At 40.8% G+C, this 19,959-nt stretch overlaps 1 protein-coding gene across 1 annotated transcript; it reads left to right on the top strand.

Annotated features, from left to right (window-relative positions):
• The first annotated feature begins 1,278 nt into the window (after positions 1–1,278).
• Positions 1,279–16,296, top strand: xirp1 (xin actin binding repeat containing 1). The gene is made up of 8 exons (XM_054596457.1): positions 1,279–1,362; positions 1,952–2,096; positions 2,335–2,389; positions 2,499–2,792; positions 3,580–3,658; positions 6,942–7,093; positions 7,281–7,322; positions 9,234–16,296. Exons 2-8 carry the CDS (start codon positions 1,972–1,974, stop codon positions 16,197–16,199), a joined length of 7,713 nt encoding a protein of 2,570 aa, XP_054452432.1. The 5' UTR covers positions 1,279–1,362; positions 1,952–1,971; the 3' UTR covers positions 16,200–16,296.
• The last annotated feature ends 3,663 nt before the right edge of the window (positions 16,297–19,959 follow it).

Raw genomic sequence — 19,959 nt, 5'->3', positions numbered from 1 at the left:
AATGGTAAATTAATTCTCATTCACGCGCACTCACTCACACACTGATGGCAGCAAACTACCATGCAAACTGCTAGCTTGACCATAGGGAGTAATTAGGCCACTAACTTGGAGGCTGTGTACAGGTTGCTAGTCGCTAACTTTATCTTAAGGTAACTTACAATAGGTTTTTAGATATTTTCATTGAAAACAGCTGCCTGCTGTCAGGGACGTTAACAGTTGTGAGAGTCAACCAAACAGTAACGTGTCAGGATGGAAGACATCAACAATGAGCTGAAAGACGCACAAAAATCCCTGCAGAGCTGTAGAAAACTGCAGTGTGAGCTATTAATAATCATGGATCCATTGTTAATACACACATATTGATTATAGCAGCTTCAACGTTACTACAAATAAAAAGCATAACAAACACAATAATATTTTTTTCGTAATAAACTGTTGATGTGGAGCATCAGCCTTTTGGGACAACACATGAAAAAAGGCAATCAATCAAACCATCATTTAATCCAAAATTGTATCATAGTTTAAAGGAACTCATATTCTCTGGTTTCTGTGCAATATGCATTGTAAACAGTTTTAAACCAGTGAACAGTAATGAAAGTTAATGATTACCTCATGTAAACTGTGTCAAAGAAAAGGTCAAGCCTATATTATGTTCTCTCTGACTGATTGGTCTCTGACATTCATGTGCCGTAAGTTTGGCAGAATTGTAACTCCACTCATGCTCACCAGCAGACTGCAGTCATTGTGCAACGTCAGCTTTTCCTGTGCTTTGGATATGTCCTTTATTGGGAGAATAGCAGTAGCAATTTGACACATTATTGGCCATTAAAGCCTTCTTATATACAGTCTATGTTAGAGCACTTTCAGGAATAGCAGTGTGTGAGATGAATGAGTGGCACTGCACATAAAGTGGCTATGATATTTATATGAAGTGCAGCTTAAATGCTGCTGCTCTGAGTTTTGGCATGCGAGACAGTAAGAGAGCGGCTATGCCAGGCATTTAAACGCTGACATCTGACTGGAGCAGCTGTCAGAGAACAAACAGGTCAGCTCTGGTTTCTCAGTGTTTTTTAATGCATCACACTGTCATCACTGTCATTGGGCATTTTAATGAAAAAAATCTCTGAAAGATTGTTTTTATGATCTGCTTTGCATAATAATAATAAAAAAACATGGGTTCTATTGAACCATCATAGAAATGTATCAGGTGATGGTATTATGGTAGCGTTTCCTGTATCCGGAGGCCTTGAATCACAAGGTGTTGAAGGACTTTGGCATCTAGAAATTGCTGTGTCTTGTGAGAGATGCTTCTAAACCACAAGTGACAGAGATGCAGAGGTGACTTCAGCGTCTCTTTGTCAGGTATGGGCTTGAATATTCTTTTGATTTTACAGACAGAACAGCAGCATAGTCTTATTCGCAATGGCAATATTGTAGCTATGTTCTGCTTTGTAGCTTATTTCTTACGATACATACATTTATAGAGTATAAGATAAGATAATCCTTTATTAGTCCTGCAGCGGGGAAATTTGCAAGCCTATATTACATTTGAACATAGATTTCTCTATTCAAAATTGAGATCTTTTATTTTTTATTTTGAGAATATAGCATTCAAGCTATAATATAATTATGATGATTGTACAAGAACACGCAGTCATACAGAGGAGCAAATTTGTGTTTGCTGTCTGAGCGCAGCTCATAAACATTAACAGAGTCATATGACTGTCAGTGTGACAATCTGTTATATAATAACTCAAGTGAAGTTAAACTATAGCTTTACTTCTAGTTAGAATGTTGAACCTTTTTTTCTACTCTAAATGTGACAATAAGCTTTTCCAAATATGTGATTTAACATTTACAAGTCATATACTTTCTGTTAAATTAACACACAATGATGAGGCGATTCAAAGCTGCTGTGACACATTATTACTGTAACATTTGCTTATTTTAGCTGCTGTTAGAGAGACTGTGATGGAGACATTTGGCCTGAGGAGGACCCAGTCCCTGAGGAGTCTTTCTGGGGTTCAGGAGAGGTCATGGGTCATGCCAGCTCCCACCCGCTGGCACAAAAAGTCTGTGTCTCAGCTGGTACAACAGTAAGTTCTGCCAAATATACTGTATGTGCACATACAGCATTAAATCATACACATTTGGAGCTTCCCAGTAAATTATTCTTCTGGTAACCAATGAGGAAAGAAAGTTGAGCACTAGTCCATTGCTCAAGGGCACCGAGACAGTTTCATTCACTTTTACTGCTCACAAATTCCCAGCTGATTCGTGGATACAAATCAAAAGAGTTGTTTTTAAATTTGTCAATACATTTTTGTCAAACAGTTACCAAAGCTGCGCTGACCTGCGGCGTATTGAAAAACAGGAGCATAAACTTCAGGTAATTCATCTTTTTATTTCCTTATTTACAACATGAGTAATAAAATATGTCAACCAATAAAACAACGACACTGCCCAAAAAGACACCTTAAATTTAATGCTGCTTTCAGGTGTCAGAAAGCTGTGTGGACGGTCGATGGAGACGGCTGGAGGGCGGCGAGGACGTGGCCTTCTGGGGATCAGGAAAAAGCTCTAATTTGTCCAGGAGTCGCTCCATGGAATTCCTCCCTCAGAGGGAGTCGTCAGGCACCAAAGCTCTGTGTGCCCTGTTTGAGTCCAAGGCCAACCTGCATCAAGGCTTCAACAGCAGCCCTCGGCTCCACTCAGCCCCTACTCCTGGCAGTAACACAGTGAGAGACTGCCCTCTGCTGGACTGGAGAAGTCACAAGGAAACAACCATTCAGGTATGAGAGTTTAGAACATTTCACAAGATTTCACTACATTGACTGTGCTCAGTGATGACATCCTTGATTCTTTGTACCCTAGAGTTTAGTTAACAGTTAATTTAGCACGTAAACAACCAAACATTTAACACAACACCTTCACCTCCTGACAGAAACACATGCACCCATGGAAGCTGTGGCCAATCTGGCATCACATGTAATAAGGAATAGTAATAACATTTTGGGAAATTTAATTTTTTACACTCTTGCCAAGAGTGAAATGTGATAGCAGTTACCCCTCTCTTGTCTGTTCACTAAATACGAAGCTAGAGCCAGAAGGCAGTAACTTAGCTTAGCAGTAGACATGGGAAAACAGCTAGCCTGGCTCTGTCCTAATATAACAAAAACCCCCGCCGATCACCTGTAAAGCTCACTAATTAATATGGTCTACCTCTTTTATTTAACCTGTATAAAAAATAAATGTATAATCAACTATTTGTGTTTTTCGGAGAGTTGTGTGCTTTAGTTTAAAGGGTACTGGCAAGCAACTTTTGAAAAACCTTTGACATATTTAACGGACAGAAATGACAGTGGTATCGATGTTCTCATCTAACTATCGGAACAAAATCAAATAAAGGTATATCCCTAAATGTCAAACTATTACTTTATCTCCCATTGGTTCAAATCGTAGCTGGCTGCATTCCCAAACAGTGCTACCAAAAAGAGACATAGTATGGCGTAACACTAGAAACACCAAAAACAGTGTGTTGTACCCGTCTTCACCACACTATATGTTGTTTATCCACAGAGAGCCACCCAGGTGGAAGGTAGAAAGGCCATGAATGGACTCCCAGAGTCTTCAACCAGAGCGTCCAGATACTCACAAGGTGAGCAGTGGTGCTTGTTTTCATGTTTACAGTCACTGTGATATGCCCCCCAAAGGGTTGAGATCACTGTTTTATTTCGGTACCAGGGTTCACAATTGGTCTATTGGACTATTGAAACCTTTTGGAAAAATAAGACCACCATCTCTGACCTTTTAGGAAGTCAGTGTTGGGTCTTTGAAATGTGTATGTAGACTGAGAAGTTTATCCGTCTGTGCCAAAAACAGTGCTTGAGCATCCCCACACATCAAGTATGTCAAATAAATCTAGATTAAGTTACCAGAGTAAAAATGCCTCGGGTATTTAAAGTGTCACCATTCACATCCTGACAGAGTTGGGTAAACATGGACCTCTGTGTTCTTGGCCCTGTGAGTTTCAGGGAAACAGCTAAATAAAGACAAGGATCTTGCGGTGTAAATGCATAACTATGCGTTTGGCTTACATGCTTAAGATAGGAGTGAGGCTGTTGCTGATGGCTCTGACCGTGATGCAGACCTTGGCCCTCAGAGCCATGCCTCTCTGTGTCCTGGAACTGATACCGCGCCAGCGTATCGTGCTTGACACTTTGGCCCTGAGATGTGTGGGGTGTGAATAAGACAGAGAGAAATTTGAGTGGACAGAGGATGATTAACACCGGTGTAAATATGAAAAAACGTCAGTTATGAATTGTCCATCCACTAGATAATCATCCTATGGTCTACCAGCAATACTAAAATGAAATAGTCTCCTTTCCAGCATTATTTTTGTACCACTTTACCAAAATACCTTCAGTATGTCTTTTTTATTATTATGTTGCTCACCAAAGACCCGCTGACACACATACTGCAGGTCCCACCCAGTGCCCGTTATAGTGGGTGACAATATAGCTCTGGGAATGGGAGGTTGGGGGGTGCCTTAGTCTCTCAGTGACTAACAGAGGTGATTGACTCAGCCGAGTAGCAGCAGCCGCCAGCCCACCCTCCCAAAATAGACTGAGTCTTCCACTGGGGCAGCGGGATCTGATAAAAATCAGCTGTCACTGAGGCCACCGGACTAGAAACAGTTCAGTCACCGAGAACCGAGAAGCACAGAGAGAGGAGACACATCACAGGGGCCTTAAGTTATTCAGCACAGCGGAGATACACAGGGAAGGGACAGAGAACGACGCTGGATGGTATTTTAGTGAGTATCATGAGTGTTAACTTTTAAGGAAACTGAGGCGAATGCGTAGCCAATGTAAAATATACTGTATAATATTGACTGAGAAAGCTACTTTATTCTATTCTGTTTCATTGTGCTGTCTGATGGCATTGATCTGTTAGATAAGCGAATTACCTTGGAGTTAAGTGGATGCTCTTTGTGTTTATTTCAGTATAACAATATTCAAAATATTGCCATGAGTCGTTGATACGTCACTGAGAAACCAAATACTTTTTCGCGATTGATTTAAGGCAAAAAGCTTAGAATAAGTTATTACATTTCTGACTTTGAACAAAGAGAATTAAAGAAACTACAGTTATCTAAATGCTTTACATTATCCCCATATTTATGGCTATATCTTTATGAGTGATATCAGAGCTAAACAAGGTCCTAAATTGAAGTGCTACATTGCTGGGATCTTCATTAAGTCTTAAGTGGCTATCAGTTTTCAGCCCTTTATTCATAGAAATGTCTGGGAGGTCGGACAACAGGACCTCTCATCATCAGCTTTCCGTCTTTTTATCATCACTGTCATGATGAACTGTGAAATGAGAAGCAGCATATCTGCCATTAAAGCAATGAGGAAAAATCAGATCTAACTTTTATTGACCAGAGTAATACACAGTGGTGTGATGTGCTCTTCGGGGCCCTCCAGTGTGAGCAGCCTTTTGGCATGCTGGTTTTCATTACAGTCTGTGAATGTGGTGGCAATCGCCAACAGCTGACGGTGGTGAAGGTGGTGGTAGTGAAGAACAAATACCAACTGCATTTCACCATCATTTGTACAGCTGCCAGCAGCCCAAAACGCCCCCACATTACTGTGCCGCTAATAGCTCCTCTTCATTCCTGGAGAACGAACCCAGATCAAAGAGATGTCAGCAGAAAATGCTTTCAGAGTGTGGGAATCACCGAGGAAGGTATCAAAGGTCAATGAACCTTTGAGTCACTGATGATTTGGTAACCACTGGATTTTAAACATCAGTATTTTTACCCGCTATTGATACGTGTGTATAGTGATAAGGGATGAAGTTGACCTCTCAGTTGAGTGGGTGAGGACCTCAACAGGACACGCATGGCACGGGGGTTGCCTCATTCAGTCTGCTCACCCATCTATGAAAATAGTTTAAGTCCGGACTCGTGAGAGGCGCCAGCTTGCTGGTCCATCCTTTTGTCCTGCGAGGGCTTAGTGTGTGAAAAGGGGAGGTGTGTTCAAATCTGGCCAGCCGGATGGCCTGTGCAGCATTCTGGGCTGTCGACCTCTGGTCATATTGTTCACAGTGCTGTTGTTGTTGTTGTTGAAATACCTTCTGAATTTGACACATCTATCATGTACTTTACTCAAACCGATAATTTTTTTTGACCTTTTTCAATTAATCAAAGAACTGTATTATTGCAGAGAAAACCAACCAGGTGATCAAACGCATACCAAGCTGAGGAAAATTCTATTTTTTTTACAGGGTCAGGCAGGCGCATTCCTTTGGTCAGGTGTTGATGGTTTAATGGCTGAGAGCTCACACAAACAATGTGCAAACAATCTGTGTCACTCCAGCTGAGCTGGCAGTTGCTGTTTTTTTTCTTCTTCTCTGGCATCATGGTCAGTCTATGGCATGCAGTTTGGTGATGGTCCCACAGCAGCAGGCAGGCTGTGTGGGCCTGTTTGTCCTGTCAGCTACTGGGATAAAAGCCTTCTGAAACTCACTTGTTTGTTACAATGTTTGTCTTAAGTAAAATAAATCATATGTTGGTTCATTTGAATAATTAAGTCCCCCAAGCTACTTAAAATCACCTTGGATGCTATTTATGGTAGGCGTTGTTGCAGATGGAATAGTTTCCACAAGTTAAGAGGGAGCTGCATGAGTGATAAGAAAGATTCCTACATCACTAAAAATATACACACAGTGTTATCATTAACTTGTTGCTCACACTGGTCCCACTCCACACTTATTTCAGGACACCGAAAGGGAGTCATACTTTAACAAGTGTGTGTCAGCAAATCTAAACTGGCAAAATAGTTATTTTACAAATTTAGAAAATTGTATAAAAATATAAATATTTTAGGTAGATATTAGGTAGATATATTGGATTTATTTTGTCTTTTCTATTGCAGATGACAAATATAGTCCATCACTGACTAAGGGGGTAACGCCAACAAGACAAAGCAGAGACAGGGTATCTACTTCCTCCTCGGTGAGAGACAGATCAGCCTTCTATCTGTCAAGAGCATCAGCTATCGACTTCACAGGAGGCTCAACACAGCCAGTAAGTTCCTGAAATGCCTCTCATTCCTCCCCACACTCTGAGGTCAAGGACTTCAATGGGGATTTACCACAATGCTCTTTCTCAATGGGAGCGACTTTACATTTTACAATAAAGCTATTGCATACTTGTATAGCACACGTGCAGCACAGTGATCTAAATCACACTTTATTTTGCTGTCCTTCTACAGGAATCCGTCAGTACTCCAGGATCGAGAGCTAAAACCAGTAAGGTAGTGTAGAGTTCATTTAGCATCCTCTACTACAGTGTGTGGGTTCTGTTAGTATGTGTGCTGTGTAACTGACTCTTATTTTGCTTGTTTGACCAAGAACATAGTTAACCTTTGACATACATTCAAGAAGTCAAGAAGCAACATAACAGCACCATTTACATTTACAGTTAGATAAAAAACATTTACAACAACTTAATGTTTGGTACTATATTCTTTCCCCATGGCCTCGGCATTACAATCAACAGACAATGACTAGCAATGTACTTCACAGTAATGTATGTCGTCAGAGCTGACCAGCATTAGTATTGTAGATTTCCTTAAAACTAGAACTTGAAAATATCAATGGGCTCCACCAGAATGTGTGAACACATTAAATCTAAATTATTTGACAAAGTGAGTGACAAAAAAACCCAACTATCTGCCAGATACTGCAAGTACCATATTTAGACTATGACACATTTTGTATTGTTTTGACTTACCGTTACACGGAATTAAAAGTAAAACGACTTTTAGGTTTAAGTGCTGAGGGTGATCACATCCATCTTGGGTCAAAGGCCATTTTGAACAGTACAGCAGAAAAATCCCAGAGCTAACATTCTTACATTATTCACACCGATGAATCATTTTATCAATAAATCACAAAATGATTTAGTCAACATCTGTTTTTATCTTTGTAAGATTGAGTTTTCACTCAGTTCATTGGACTTTAATCATTTTTATTGCAGCAAATTAGGTTTGTCATTCAAGCAGACAGACTGACCAACACTGTAATAAAGTTTGTATTACAGTCTACATAGTCCAATCCAAATGACTTCACCAGAAAAAAACTCAGCACCATCTTGTGGACTGAAAAAACAATTTTTACCAAAAGCTTTCATTTTTGTTTGCAATATTAATAACTTATATAATAAAAGATTGATACTTGGCGTCCTTGTATCGAGACAAAATTGCCACGCGAAATATTGCGATACTATGCTGTATCGACTTTTTTCCCCCACCCCTACCAAATACAATATTTTATATTACCAATGGATCGAATGACTACATTTATGTGAACTATGGTGCATTTCAGCATCTTTCAACTCTAGGGGTAGGTTGCGCTGTTCTCATCAGTGTCATTTTCAGCCACAGCAGCCAACTGATCCCCCCCCAAAAACACTATTGCCTACCTGCCCAGCACCAAACAGACAAAATTAGCAACCAGCTTGAGTACATAGTGCTGAATTTACTGTCTAAAGATCCAGATATTTCCCTCCAGAGTTGGTGGAGACCAAAAACAGAGATACACGGAGAATGAATATTCCGCTTACATTTGTCAGATTACTATACTTACAATAAGTGATACAGTTGATCCATCACTGCAGGATATACAACTGTTGGCCTACAAGATTCACATTAAAAAGGTGATAATGTCATTTTTGTGTATGCAGCTTGTTTCCACTGCCCCTATGTGGCTAAAAACATTAAGTTAATGCTGATTAAATGCAATTAAATTACATTTATTTGTATAGCCTAATATCACAAATCACAATTTGCCTAAGTGGGCTTTACAATCTGTACAGCATACTACATCCTCTGTCCGTGGACCCTCGCAGCGTAAAAGGAAAACCTACCTAAACGCAAATTTGCATTTCCAACGGAAGACATTTAGAAATGAATGTGACTAAGTGCACTGGGAGTCAAGATTAGGTGTATGTTTGATGTCTGCTTACTAACAGCTATGAAGTGTTTTGTTAACCCTGGTGTGACAGAGGATGGTTTGCTGTGAATAACATCAAGCGAGCATAGACAAAGGTAAAGTATGGCTTCATTTGCTTAAATGCATGCCATTCTAATATTTGCACCTTAATTAATTCTGTTTTTGATTGCTGAAACCTGACAATATTACTCCCATCTGTCTTTCATTTAAAGATGGCTGAAGCAGGCAGAAAAATCACAGTTTCACAATCATCTCATGATGATGAAGACCTGCTTCTCCCCCCACCTCCTCCCGTACCACCTCGACTCCTTGACTATGAAGGGCCTTCGGCAATAAGTAGCCTTCCTCTGCCTCCACCTAAAGAAACCTTTTCCACGCTTTACCAGCAACGGAATAAGAGTGAGCTAAAGAGGCTCTTTAAACACATCCACCCGGACCTAAGGGCAAGTCTTGATGATGCAGTGGACGATGAGATAATGCAGGCAGTGCAGCCAGAAAATACTCAAGCAGCGGACGCAGCTTATCAATGTGAAGTGCAGTCCATGAGGTGGATCTTTGAGAACTGGACTCTGGACAATATTGGGGATCCTCATGCAACAAAGAAGTTGCTGGATGATGAGGAGTTAAAAGGTGGAAACGTCAGAGGTACCTCCTCTATGTTTGAGCACATTGACGGCACCCAACACATGTCTGCTAAAAGACAGACTTCTGTCAGAGGGGATGTGAGAACATCAAGATGGCTGTTTGAGACCCAGCCCTTAGATTCTCTAAACAAATCAGGAAGAGAAGAAGGTGAACTGGTCGAAGCCCTGCTGAAAGAACCTATCCAGCCAGGAGATGTGAAAGGGGCGCGGCTGCTTTTTGAGTCTAAACCATTGAGCGACTTTGGACGCTGCAACTCCATAGAAGACCACAGCTTCCTCAAACTGAGATCTGAGCTTCAGGAGCAGAAAGGAGATGTCCAGAAGACTTTGAAACTCTTCCAGGCAGACCCTTGCTGTGCCATCAGAGACAACAGTGGCAATATCCATGAAATTAAATCAATCTGCAGGGAGGAGATCAACAGCAGTAACATCAGCACTGCCCGTTGGCTTTTTGAAACCCGGCCTTTGGATCTGATTAATAAGGGAACTGATGGGGTAAAAATAATTCGGGGTATATCTCTGGAAGAGGGGCACAGAGGAGGAGTTGACCAAAAGAGGTGGATGTTTGAAACTCAGTCATTTGACACAATACAAGAGGTCGTCGGAGTGGACAAGTTTGAAGGAACAGTGGCTGAATGTGCAGGAGAGGCTGATGTGGTGAACAAGAGGAAGCTCTTTGAGATGCAACCCTTGGCAGCACTAAAAGGAGACTCTGTAGAGCAGTCTTTGGAAAAGGAAGAAATTATTGCGGGAGATGTGAAGACTTCTCTGTGGCTGTTTGAAACTCAACCCATGGAGACCCTTAATGATAGCTATGAAGTTGGCTGTTTGAAGAAAGTTATCCTTTCAGCTGACGAACAAGGAGAAGTAAAAGGCAAAAAACAAATATTTGAGAGCTGCAGTATTCAAAAGAACACCTCATTCAAAGAACAAGAGATTGAAAAGGGTGATGTTAAAGGTTTCAAACATCTTTTTGAAACAATTCCCCTTAGCAAAATTGCTCAGTCTGATGAAGAGATTATTGAGAGGGAAAAAGCTATTGCAGCAGGAAATGTAAAAGGTAACAAAGCAATGTTTGAGACAACTCCTTTATATGCAATAAAGGACAGCTCTGGAAACCTCCATAGTGTCACAACAGTCAGCCGAGAAGAATCCATCAAAGGAAAGGTCCAAAACTATAAATGGATGTTCGATACAAAGCCTTTAGACGAGCTTGCAGAAAGAAAAGCAAATGTTGAGGTGATCAAAGGCATCACCAGACAGGAGGATACAACAGGGGATGTCAAGATGGCGAAGTGGCTTTTCGAAACCCAGACAATAGATGGGATCCACTCCAAGTTCAACCAAACAGAGCAGGACGCTTCTGTAGAAGAGGAGCATCCTAAAGGTGATGTCAAAAGCTGTAAATGGTTATTTGAGACACAACCAATGGACATTTTGTATGAAAAATCTGAAAAAATGAATGATAAAGAAGCAATTGACAATACCAATGTCAAGTCCATTACTTGGCTTTTCGAATCACAGCCTCTTGACAGCATCAAAGAGGGCGAAGAGTACAATCTGAAGCTGTGCAACACCATACAGGATCCTGTCAAATCGGAAGTTGGTGTTCAAACAGTCAAACATGTTTTTGAAACAGAACCCTTGAATAGAATAAGAAAGGATGCAAACTCTGAACAGGATGTGAGATGTGTCAGCCAGGTAAACATTCAGTCTGGAGATGTCTCACGAGTCAAAGAACTTTTTGAATCCCACACCCTCGATGACATAGGATCAGAAATGGCGACAGCATCTGATGAACAGAACCAAGACGAACACCTTGTTAAAGGTTCTGTACATAAATGTACCTGGATGTTTGAGAACTGTCCCATGAACCAGTTGAATAAGGACATTGAGGATGCAAACATTCAGAGAGTCAGTGGTGAAGAAGGTGGCGACGTACAGAACAAAAAGTTCATATTCGAAACCTCCTCACTTGACAAAATCCAGGACCAGCCCCTTGAACAGAAGTCAGACTCTGTGGAACAGCCTGTGAGCAGTGTTGACGTAAAGTCAAGCACAATGATGTTTGAGTCCCTGCCACTGTATGCAATCAGAGATAAAGAGGGACAGTTTCATGAAGTTACAACTGTGAAAAAAGAGGAGGTGATGAGTGGTGATGTAATGGGAGCAAGGTGGATGTTCGAGACAAAACCCCTTGACGCCATCAAAGCAGACAAGGAAGTTTACGTCATCCGAGCTGTTACCCAGGAAGATGTCAAGAAAGGAGATGTGAAATCAGCCAGATGGAAGTTTGAGACACAACCTTTGGACTCCCTTAACATCGTAGATGAGCCCTCTGTCAGGGTCATTGAAGACTTGGGAAGCAGTAATGTGCAACTCAATAAACAGTTATTTGAATCCGAGCAGTCATGCCAAAAATTCATGCGAATGGTTAGTGTCACTGACGTCCAGCATGGCGATGTCAGGACCTCCACCTGGCTCTTTGAGAATCAAACCATTGACAGTCTGAAAGGGGAACCTCAGGAGCAAGGTTCGGTAAAAACGGTCCACAGAGAAGACAGCCAGAAAGGAGACGTGAAACGCTGCACTTGGCTGTTTGAATCACAGCCACTCGACAAAATCAAGGAGCCTGAGGATACCTCAGTGCAAGGTTCTGAGGAGGAAATACCAAAAGCTGATGTCAAGTGCACTACCTGGCTCTTTGAGACCACTCCACTGGACAAAATCACTGCCAACAGTGTTGCTGACACCCTGTCATATCTCTACCAAATGACTTATGTTCACTCAAGCGGCATCGTTATAGAAGCAAATGAGAGTAGAAATGTTATGATGGCAAAATATCTGCTGGAAAGCAATGAAGGTGTGCAAATCCAGAAAGAAGAGGTTGTTGGGGGCAACATCAGGAACATCATGTTACAACTCTTACTCAAGCCAACCCTAAAGCCCCAAGTTAGTTTTCTTAGAGAAGTGGAGAAGGGAAAAGTGAATACCACAGTAGTAGAACTTCCAGTCTACGAGTCAACCACAATTATCAACCTCGAGAAGGATCAAAGAATACAAAACATTGTCCAGAAGATCGATGAATTGCTTGTCCAAGATAAGGATTTCAAAAAAGGAATCATCATGCAAGAGACTGCAGGGGGGCAAGCAGAGATGTCAGTATATTCACTCATCTGCAACTCTGAATCCAAAACCGAGGGTCAGGTTATAGAGAGGGGAGACATAAAGTCTACGATTGGAAATCTGTTAGCAACTGCCAATAGTCAGAGGACTGCGGTGTCATGTAGAGTGGATGCAAACGAAAAGGGAAACGTGAATCTGTACAAAAGTTGCATTGAGAAAGGAGACTTGCACTATCTGAAAAGTCTTCATACAGACGAAACAGCAGATGAAGTGAATCACAGCCTTCTGGCTGAGGAGCACATTGAAATAGTTCATGGGGATGTGAAAGAAGCAAAGAAAAGTCTTTGTCAGCAAAAAGAGCAGGTGGAGCGAACCATTTCTGATGTTTTGCCAGGAGATGTAAAGAACACCAAAAAAGTTTTTTCCTCAGAGTGCTCTCTCTGTGTTGAGAACTGCCCTACAAAGGAAGAAATAATCCCTGGGGATATCTTATCCGCAAAGCAACAACTTGCAGTGCAGCAACCTGTAGTGGTGGAAAAAGAGGAAATTGTGGCTGGGGACATCAAGGCAACAATGCAGTCATTAGAACGCGCAAAGCAACAGAGTTTGTGTGTGGAGCGGGAGATCATTAAACCTGGAACTATCTATGACATGAACTTGTCAGGCCCTGAAATAGAAGGAAGCCAAGCACAAAAAGAGGTCATTATTTCTGGAGATGTGAAAGCAGCTAAAAAGTCCCTTGAAATGGCTAAGCAGCAAAGCATGCTTGTGGAGCGCGAAGTCATTGCTCCTGGAAAAATATACAACCTGAATGTCACAGCACAAGAGGAAAGCTCCTTGGCAGTGATGCAATCTACATGTTCGTCTTCCTCCAGATGCCAGCAAATCAAGACTTATCCAAAGGTCAGTACTACAAAGAAAGACCAGGCAAGCCTTGTTTCATTTGAGGCTTGTCAACAAAGTGCAGTTATAGTCAGTAATTGTGCAGCAGAATCACTGCCTTTTGTAAGTTGTGAGTGTAATGGTCAGACCTCAGAAGATGAGACAGAAGAAGTTATCAGAGGAGATGTGAAGGCATCTATTAGGTCTCTGCAGAGTGCAGCAACAGAGCAGAAGCTCCTAGATAAAGAAGATATTGTAAGAGGTAATGTCCAATTGGCTCTACAATCTCTTGAGAAGTCTAGTGTAAATGTATCCAAAGGAGACTATAAAGCTGCAATGATATACAGGAATTCAGGGAAGGCTTGTTCAGGGAGGAGCAAGACTGTTCAGAAGCAGTGTGTTGTGGTGTCTATGCCTCCATCTGACACAGTGTTGTCTCCTTCAATTTCAGTAACCTGTGAAGGACAACCATCCATTACAACACAGAATTCAACACCCCAGCCTGTAGCAAATGGCGTTTCTAAATCATCCAGCTCTGTGAGAGTCACTTCACCTCCACTCCCTCAAAAGACAAGTGAGAAACCTCAGGAGCAGAAGCCAGCTTTACCCCCAAAGCCACAATGGACAAAATCAGTATTTGTAGAAGAACCAAACATTTTAGCTGCTCCCGAAGTCACTTGCCACAATAAAGACAACATGAAAAGCGCAGTGATTCCTCCAAAACTAAGCATACCATTTCCTACGCCCTCTCAAGATAAACTAGAAAGAACCATATCACATGGCAAAATCAGAGAAGAGAACCTACATGAAACATCCCACCAAAACTGTATTCAAGCATCCCAAAACTCAAATCAAACAAGTGAACGTCTACCAACAGACTCAAAGACACAGGAAACTAAGAAGAAAAACAAAACACACACAGGGAGCAAATCAGACTGTCAAGTAATGATGTCGAACAGCACTGTGGAGCAAGTGGAAAGGGAGAAAAATGTAATACAGAAAATCAATGCAGCTGATGAGATACAAATGTGCATGAAGAATTATGCAGAAGATGCTAAACATGAAATGAACATGAGCTTGCAGGCTGCTCTACAGAACTTTGAAAGAAAGGAAAGTGAGACTCGAGAAAAAAGAGCCCCTTTATTGTCCAAGAAAGTTAAAGTGTTAAATGATAATGTAAGTGACCATAAACAAACCCCCAAAACCACTGCTCAACAACACAAATCACCTCCCAAGAAGGAACTCAACACCGATGACGGACTGCAAACATCAAAGACCAAGAGATGCAATGAACAGCAAAAGGACCTCAATGAAAAGCAACCCAAACTCGAGGATAAAGTTGTTTTAAGAGAGAAGAAATTAAAGGAGACAGATGATGAAAGAAGACAAAGGCTTTCTGTACACAAGGAGGAGATCATGAAGGGGAATGTGAAAGAAGCCATGGAAATCTTTGAAAATTTGAGGAAACGGGAAGAACTAAAAGGAATCCTGTCTCAAGTGCAAGACATAGAGGGAGATACCAGCAGTGTAGATGTTAGCTCCTTATATGAGACTGTCCCTACTTGGATGGTTACACCAAGTGGAAATGCAAAGAAAAGTAAAACGGAAGAAAAGAAAGTTGAAGTAGAGACACAGGAAGATGATCTAGAAAGCATCTCTTCAGTTGAAACTGCATTTGAAGATCTGGAAAAGGCAAGCAAGGAAATAATGAATCTGAAGGAACAAACATTAGCAAAACTTCATGACATTGAAGAGGCCATTAAAAAGGCTTTGTACTCCGTCTCCAACCTGAAATCTGAGGCTGACATTGCAGGGTTGTCAGGACTATTTGATGAATCTTTGAAATGTGAGCAAAACATCCAACCTGCCAACAACATCAGGAAAATAAGTATTGTGTCAAGCAAGGCCAAAACAGGTCAAACCAAAGAGGCAGTTTTGGATTCAAGTCCTCCTAAACAAGAAGTGCACAGCAAAGTCCACAACAAGCCACTCATCAGACAGTCCTCTTCCCAGTCTTCTCCATCATTCATCTCCATTCACTCGGCTGCCAGAAAGTCTGTTGAACAACCAAAGTCACCCATGTCAACATTTAAACCAAAAACAGAGGGTCATTCTAAAAAATGCCATGATGCAAATGGTGATCCTGGACAGATGTCTGCTGCTGATGAACCGTCAAAGCATGCTCACAGTCCTGCACAACGCAAGGTTAGTGTGATCGAGGTGAAAACGGCTCCAGAGCAACCCGCTGGAATAGTTGGCACAAAGACTGTCAGTGAAACATATGAAGAGACTGATGGCTTTGGCAATGTATTCGTTTCATCTGTGACTTCAACATTTGTCACCAAACAGTCTGACAGTAAATCATCAGCACTGTTTGAAGTAGTCGGTAGTCCAGCCAGATACGAAGTCATGACGTCGCCAATAATTCGAAGATCTGGGCGCCCTTTTGAAGATAAATCGCTGAAACACACCAATGAGGAAGGAACGGTGTTTGTAACATTTAGCCAACCAAAGGATAAGCACTGAATAAGACATGCAGTACGTTTACCTGTCCTTTAGGAAAGCAGTTATTCCATTTATGTATTTATTACATGTTTTCATGAAAAGGTTTTGTTAGTCATTAAAGTGATCTTATTAAATCATTAAAATGTTGCATTTTAATTAGAAAATAACTTGTCTTATAGATTTTATACTGTAACCACATGTGAAAGTGTTGAGTTCTTGTATTAAAGATATGCAGTTCATAGTGTATGTTCTGATGTGTAAATTGTCAAATAAACAAAAGTTTAAAAGATGTGATTGTAAAAAGTGATTTTCTATTCTTCATGCTCCCTCAATACTGTTCCAAAACCTTTAAAACCTAGAGTGAATGAAATATTGAAAGTATTCCCCTTATGTCTATTCTCTAAATTGTTCTATCAATAAGTAAAAACATTTAAAGGAATAGTTCAACACTTTTGGAAATACACTTATTTGTTTTCTGACGGAGAGTTAGAAGAGAAGACCACTCTCATATTTGTTGCGAAAACAAGGGGACACAGCTAGCCTAACTTAGTCCGAACATAACAAATTTTACCTACCAGCCCCTTTAAAAGCTCACTTATAAGCACTTTACGTCTCGTTTGTTTAAACCCTAAAAAAGTGTCAAACATGCAATTTTTTACTGTTTAATGGGGGGAGGTGAAAACTGTTTGCCTTCTTTAAAACAGAATAATGTGTCCTCCAAGAATTCCAAAACTGACTTATTTACATGTTGAACTGAATGGTGTCAGCCAACAAGCTATCAACTCATCCAGTTCTCAACATTTTGTTTCTTAAGGCCTACTTCTGGTTGTTGGAAAAAACCTGAAGACAACCTTCCCTAATAAATGATAAAAAACATAAAATGATAAAAAAAAAAGAGACAAAAATAAACTTGGCTTAAAATATGTGTTATGCCTCTGTCAGCTGTAATGCTAAAAACATATACTTTGCTCACTCTCACCTGTCATTGCTTGCCTTTGTAAATTAAAATTGATGTACTGGGTCATATTTCCTCACGCTTTAACTGGCGCATGGTTATCACTTTTTTGTTTCAAAAACCAGTTCATTTTGGGTCACTGCATTTGAAGGCATAGTCACCTGGGTTTTGTTTAGTTACAACAGTTTGCAAAGCTTGGGGGAATACTTTTATTTTGTAAACCATAATAAAGCATTCCAATACAGAGATGATGTTGGTGAAATAAAAAGATGACATAAAGGCCAAATTAATTTGAATGTTTTACATAAAATACCTGTGAATTTGTTTTATCATCATAGTTCGATTCACCTTCCAAGGATATGTGTTCCGCCTGTTTGACGCCTGTCTATCCAATGGAAAAAATGGTGGCCAATAAACTTATCCTGCACAAAGACTGTTTCTGCTGTAAACATTGTGAGAAGAAGCTCAGGTGAGATAAGTTCCACAGTATGATACAATTACTCAGATCAATTGTTGTAAAAAATAAATTCACTGACTAAGACATTTTAAGAGGGGATGTGAAAACTAGAAATGATGCTATGATTATTTCAAATCTTCAATGCATTGAAATCATCTGCAGCTGATCAAGCACAAAAAAATCATATCATAAATTAAAATAAATCTGATTTTAGATTTAGTTTTATATTACAAAATACTTTGTTTTACTTTATTGCAGCATCCACAACTATTCATCTCTTTATGGAGAATTCTACTGCATTTCTCACTACCAACAGCTTTTTAAAAGAACAGGAAATTATGATGAAGGATTTGGGCACAAGCAACATAAAGACCGCTGGCTTCAGAAAAATAAAGTCATAGATGAGCCAGATGCTGCGTCCACTCCCAAATTGACAAAAAGCAACTCAAACATGTCTGATGGATCCAGAGAGTCCTCTGCGGGTGTGTATGTTAAAAAGTTGTCTGCAAGAGAAATGGTATACAACAGTGGTGCTGATGTTAAGGGCAAACTAAAAATGAGCTGGCCACCAGAGAAGAAGAGTCCTGGGTTCAATCCAGCAGAGCGAACAAATGTGAAAAATAAGATAGCTGACATTGGCAGAGCATCTACTTTAGAGCATCACAAAAGTGACAACAACCAAATAAAGATAAACCATGGTGGAGAAATGAAAGATAAAGGGAAGACATATTCAAGCTCCTACATTTCAGGGGTCAACAAGCGATCTAAGACAACAGGTTATACTTCAGGGGACAAGTTGCCATCAGAGGAAACAAAATTCAGAAGTAATCCAACCAGAGGCGGCATCTCCTCGACAGGTCTTAACTTTTCTCTGTCCTCCGTAGAAAAGGGCAATCCTGTCACAAACCGGAAATCTGGAGAGAAAAATGTGGCACCCAATTCAAAAACTAACAATCAAACATTTAACAAGCTGGACGCTTATCCGAATAAAGCTAGAAAGTTTGTACGATTTGCTCCAAATGTTGATGTTGCTCAGTATGACCTGTCCTCTCAACTGACCACGGAAGCAAAAGGTGAAGAACACAGTACGCAGCGCTCAGATATAACTGAACAGAGCAAAGTGCCTGAATCCAAGGATATGGAAGATGTCAATGACAAAAAGAACATGGATCATTTGTCATTTGAGTTCAGCAGAGAACAGAGCGAAAGTGAGGTGCAACTTGAAATCCCTGAATATAAAGTCCACAGAGAAACAAGCGGTACTTTGAAAGAAAGAGAGCCTGGTGTTGAAGTGGAGAGCAGTCAAGAGGTCCCACAGACTGATATAACAGATCTGAACGAACCTGTAGACAAGGATGAGGAATTACTTCATAGTCAGAGTTTCACTGAAACTTGTAATTCAACTCAAGAAGCTGTGAAACACCAAGAACCATCTGAGGCACCACATGTCATTCCAAGAAACTCTGTCAACCCCTGTGAATCAGAAAGTCCAAGCACTCCGCTCAGTCCTGAGGAACATATGCATGGAGAGGATGCTGGTCTTGAGAGGAATAAAAACCAAATTGAGAAGACTGAGTCTGCCAATGACAATGAAAATGGCAGCGGTCAGAGGAAGCCTTTGTTGTTCAGAACCAATTCTCTGAAGGGCTCTGCAAAACCGGCTGAAAAGACAAAAGTCAAACTGGGATCCTGGTCCAAAGGAAAGAGTCCTTTGTCAAAGCTCTTCACATCAGGTGGGAATGACAAGACAAACAAGGTTGAACCGAAAGAAGTCAAACCTAGTGGTGGACTCTTAGGAAGACTGTTTCAGTCATCCTCGGAGAAGGCTGAGGACGTCACAAAACCGTCCGCGCAAGATGAAAGAAATGAAAAAACACAGAAAAAAATAAATACAGAGAAGGTAGAGGAGGAAGTGACAAAAGAGATACAAAAGGAGGGCAACATGTCTCAAGTACCACCTCAGGAAAAAGAAGCTGGAGAGCATATAAAGGGACAGTCTTATTTTGCAGAGCCCAACACAATGGAGAGTAACATAAGTGGGGCTTTAAGCAAATCAACAGAGCAATCTAACCTACACAAGACTTCAACAGGTGAAACAGGAGATGACCAAACAGCTCCAGAACAAAGTGATGATCATGAATCTGATTTACAAAGCGGTGACTTTGCAGGCCTGTCTGTAACTGATCCTGGAAAAGCTGAGTCTAAAGATCTCCCCAATACTGTGGAATCAGTGAGTCAAGCATCTGAGGAGTCAATGAATCAATTATTAGCTGAGAAAAGTGGTGATGACATTTTGAGTGCTACATTTAATGATGATTTTTTGGGAAACAGTGTCAGTTCAGCCCCTGATGAGCCATTGGCCATTCAGA

The sequence above is a fragment of the Anoplopoma fimbria genome, chromosome 3, assembly GCF_027596085.1.
Source record: "Anoplopoma fimbria isolate UVic2021 breed Golden Eagle Sablefish chromosome 3, Afim_UVic_2022, whole genome shotgun sequence".
Classification (NCBI taxonomy): Eukaryota; Metazoa; Chordata; class Actinopteri; order Perciformes; family Anoplopomatidae; genus Anoplopoma; species Anoplopoma fimbria.
This window is presented reverse-complemented; position numbering and strand designations above follow the sequence as displayed.

Coding starts and splice junctions, on each gene's coding strand:
- xirp1 (XM_054596457.1), top strand. CDS start 1,972: ATGGAGACATTTGGCCTGAGGAGGACCCAGTCCCTGAGGAGTCTTTCT. Junction 2,097..2,334: donor GTGTCTCAGCTGGTACAACA/GTAAGTTCTGCC, acceptor TTTGTCAAACAG/TTACCAAAGCTGCGCTGACC. Junction 2,793..3,579: donor ACAAGGAAACAACCATTCAG/GTATGAGAGTTT, acceptor GTTTATCCACAG/AGAGCCACCCAGGTGGAAGG.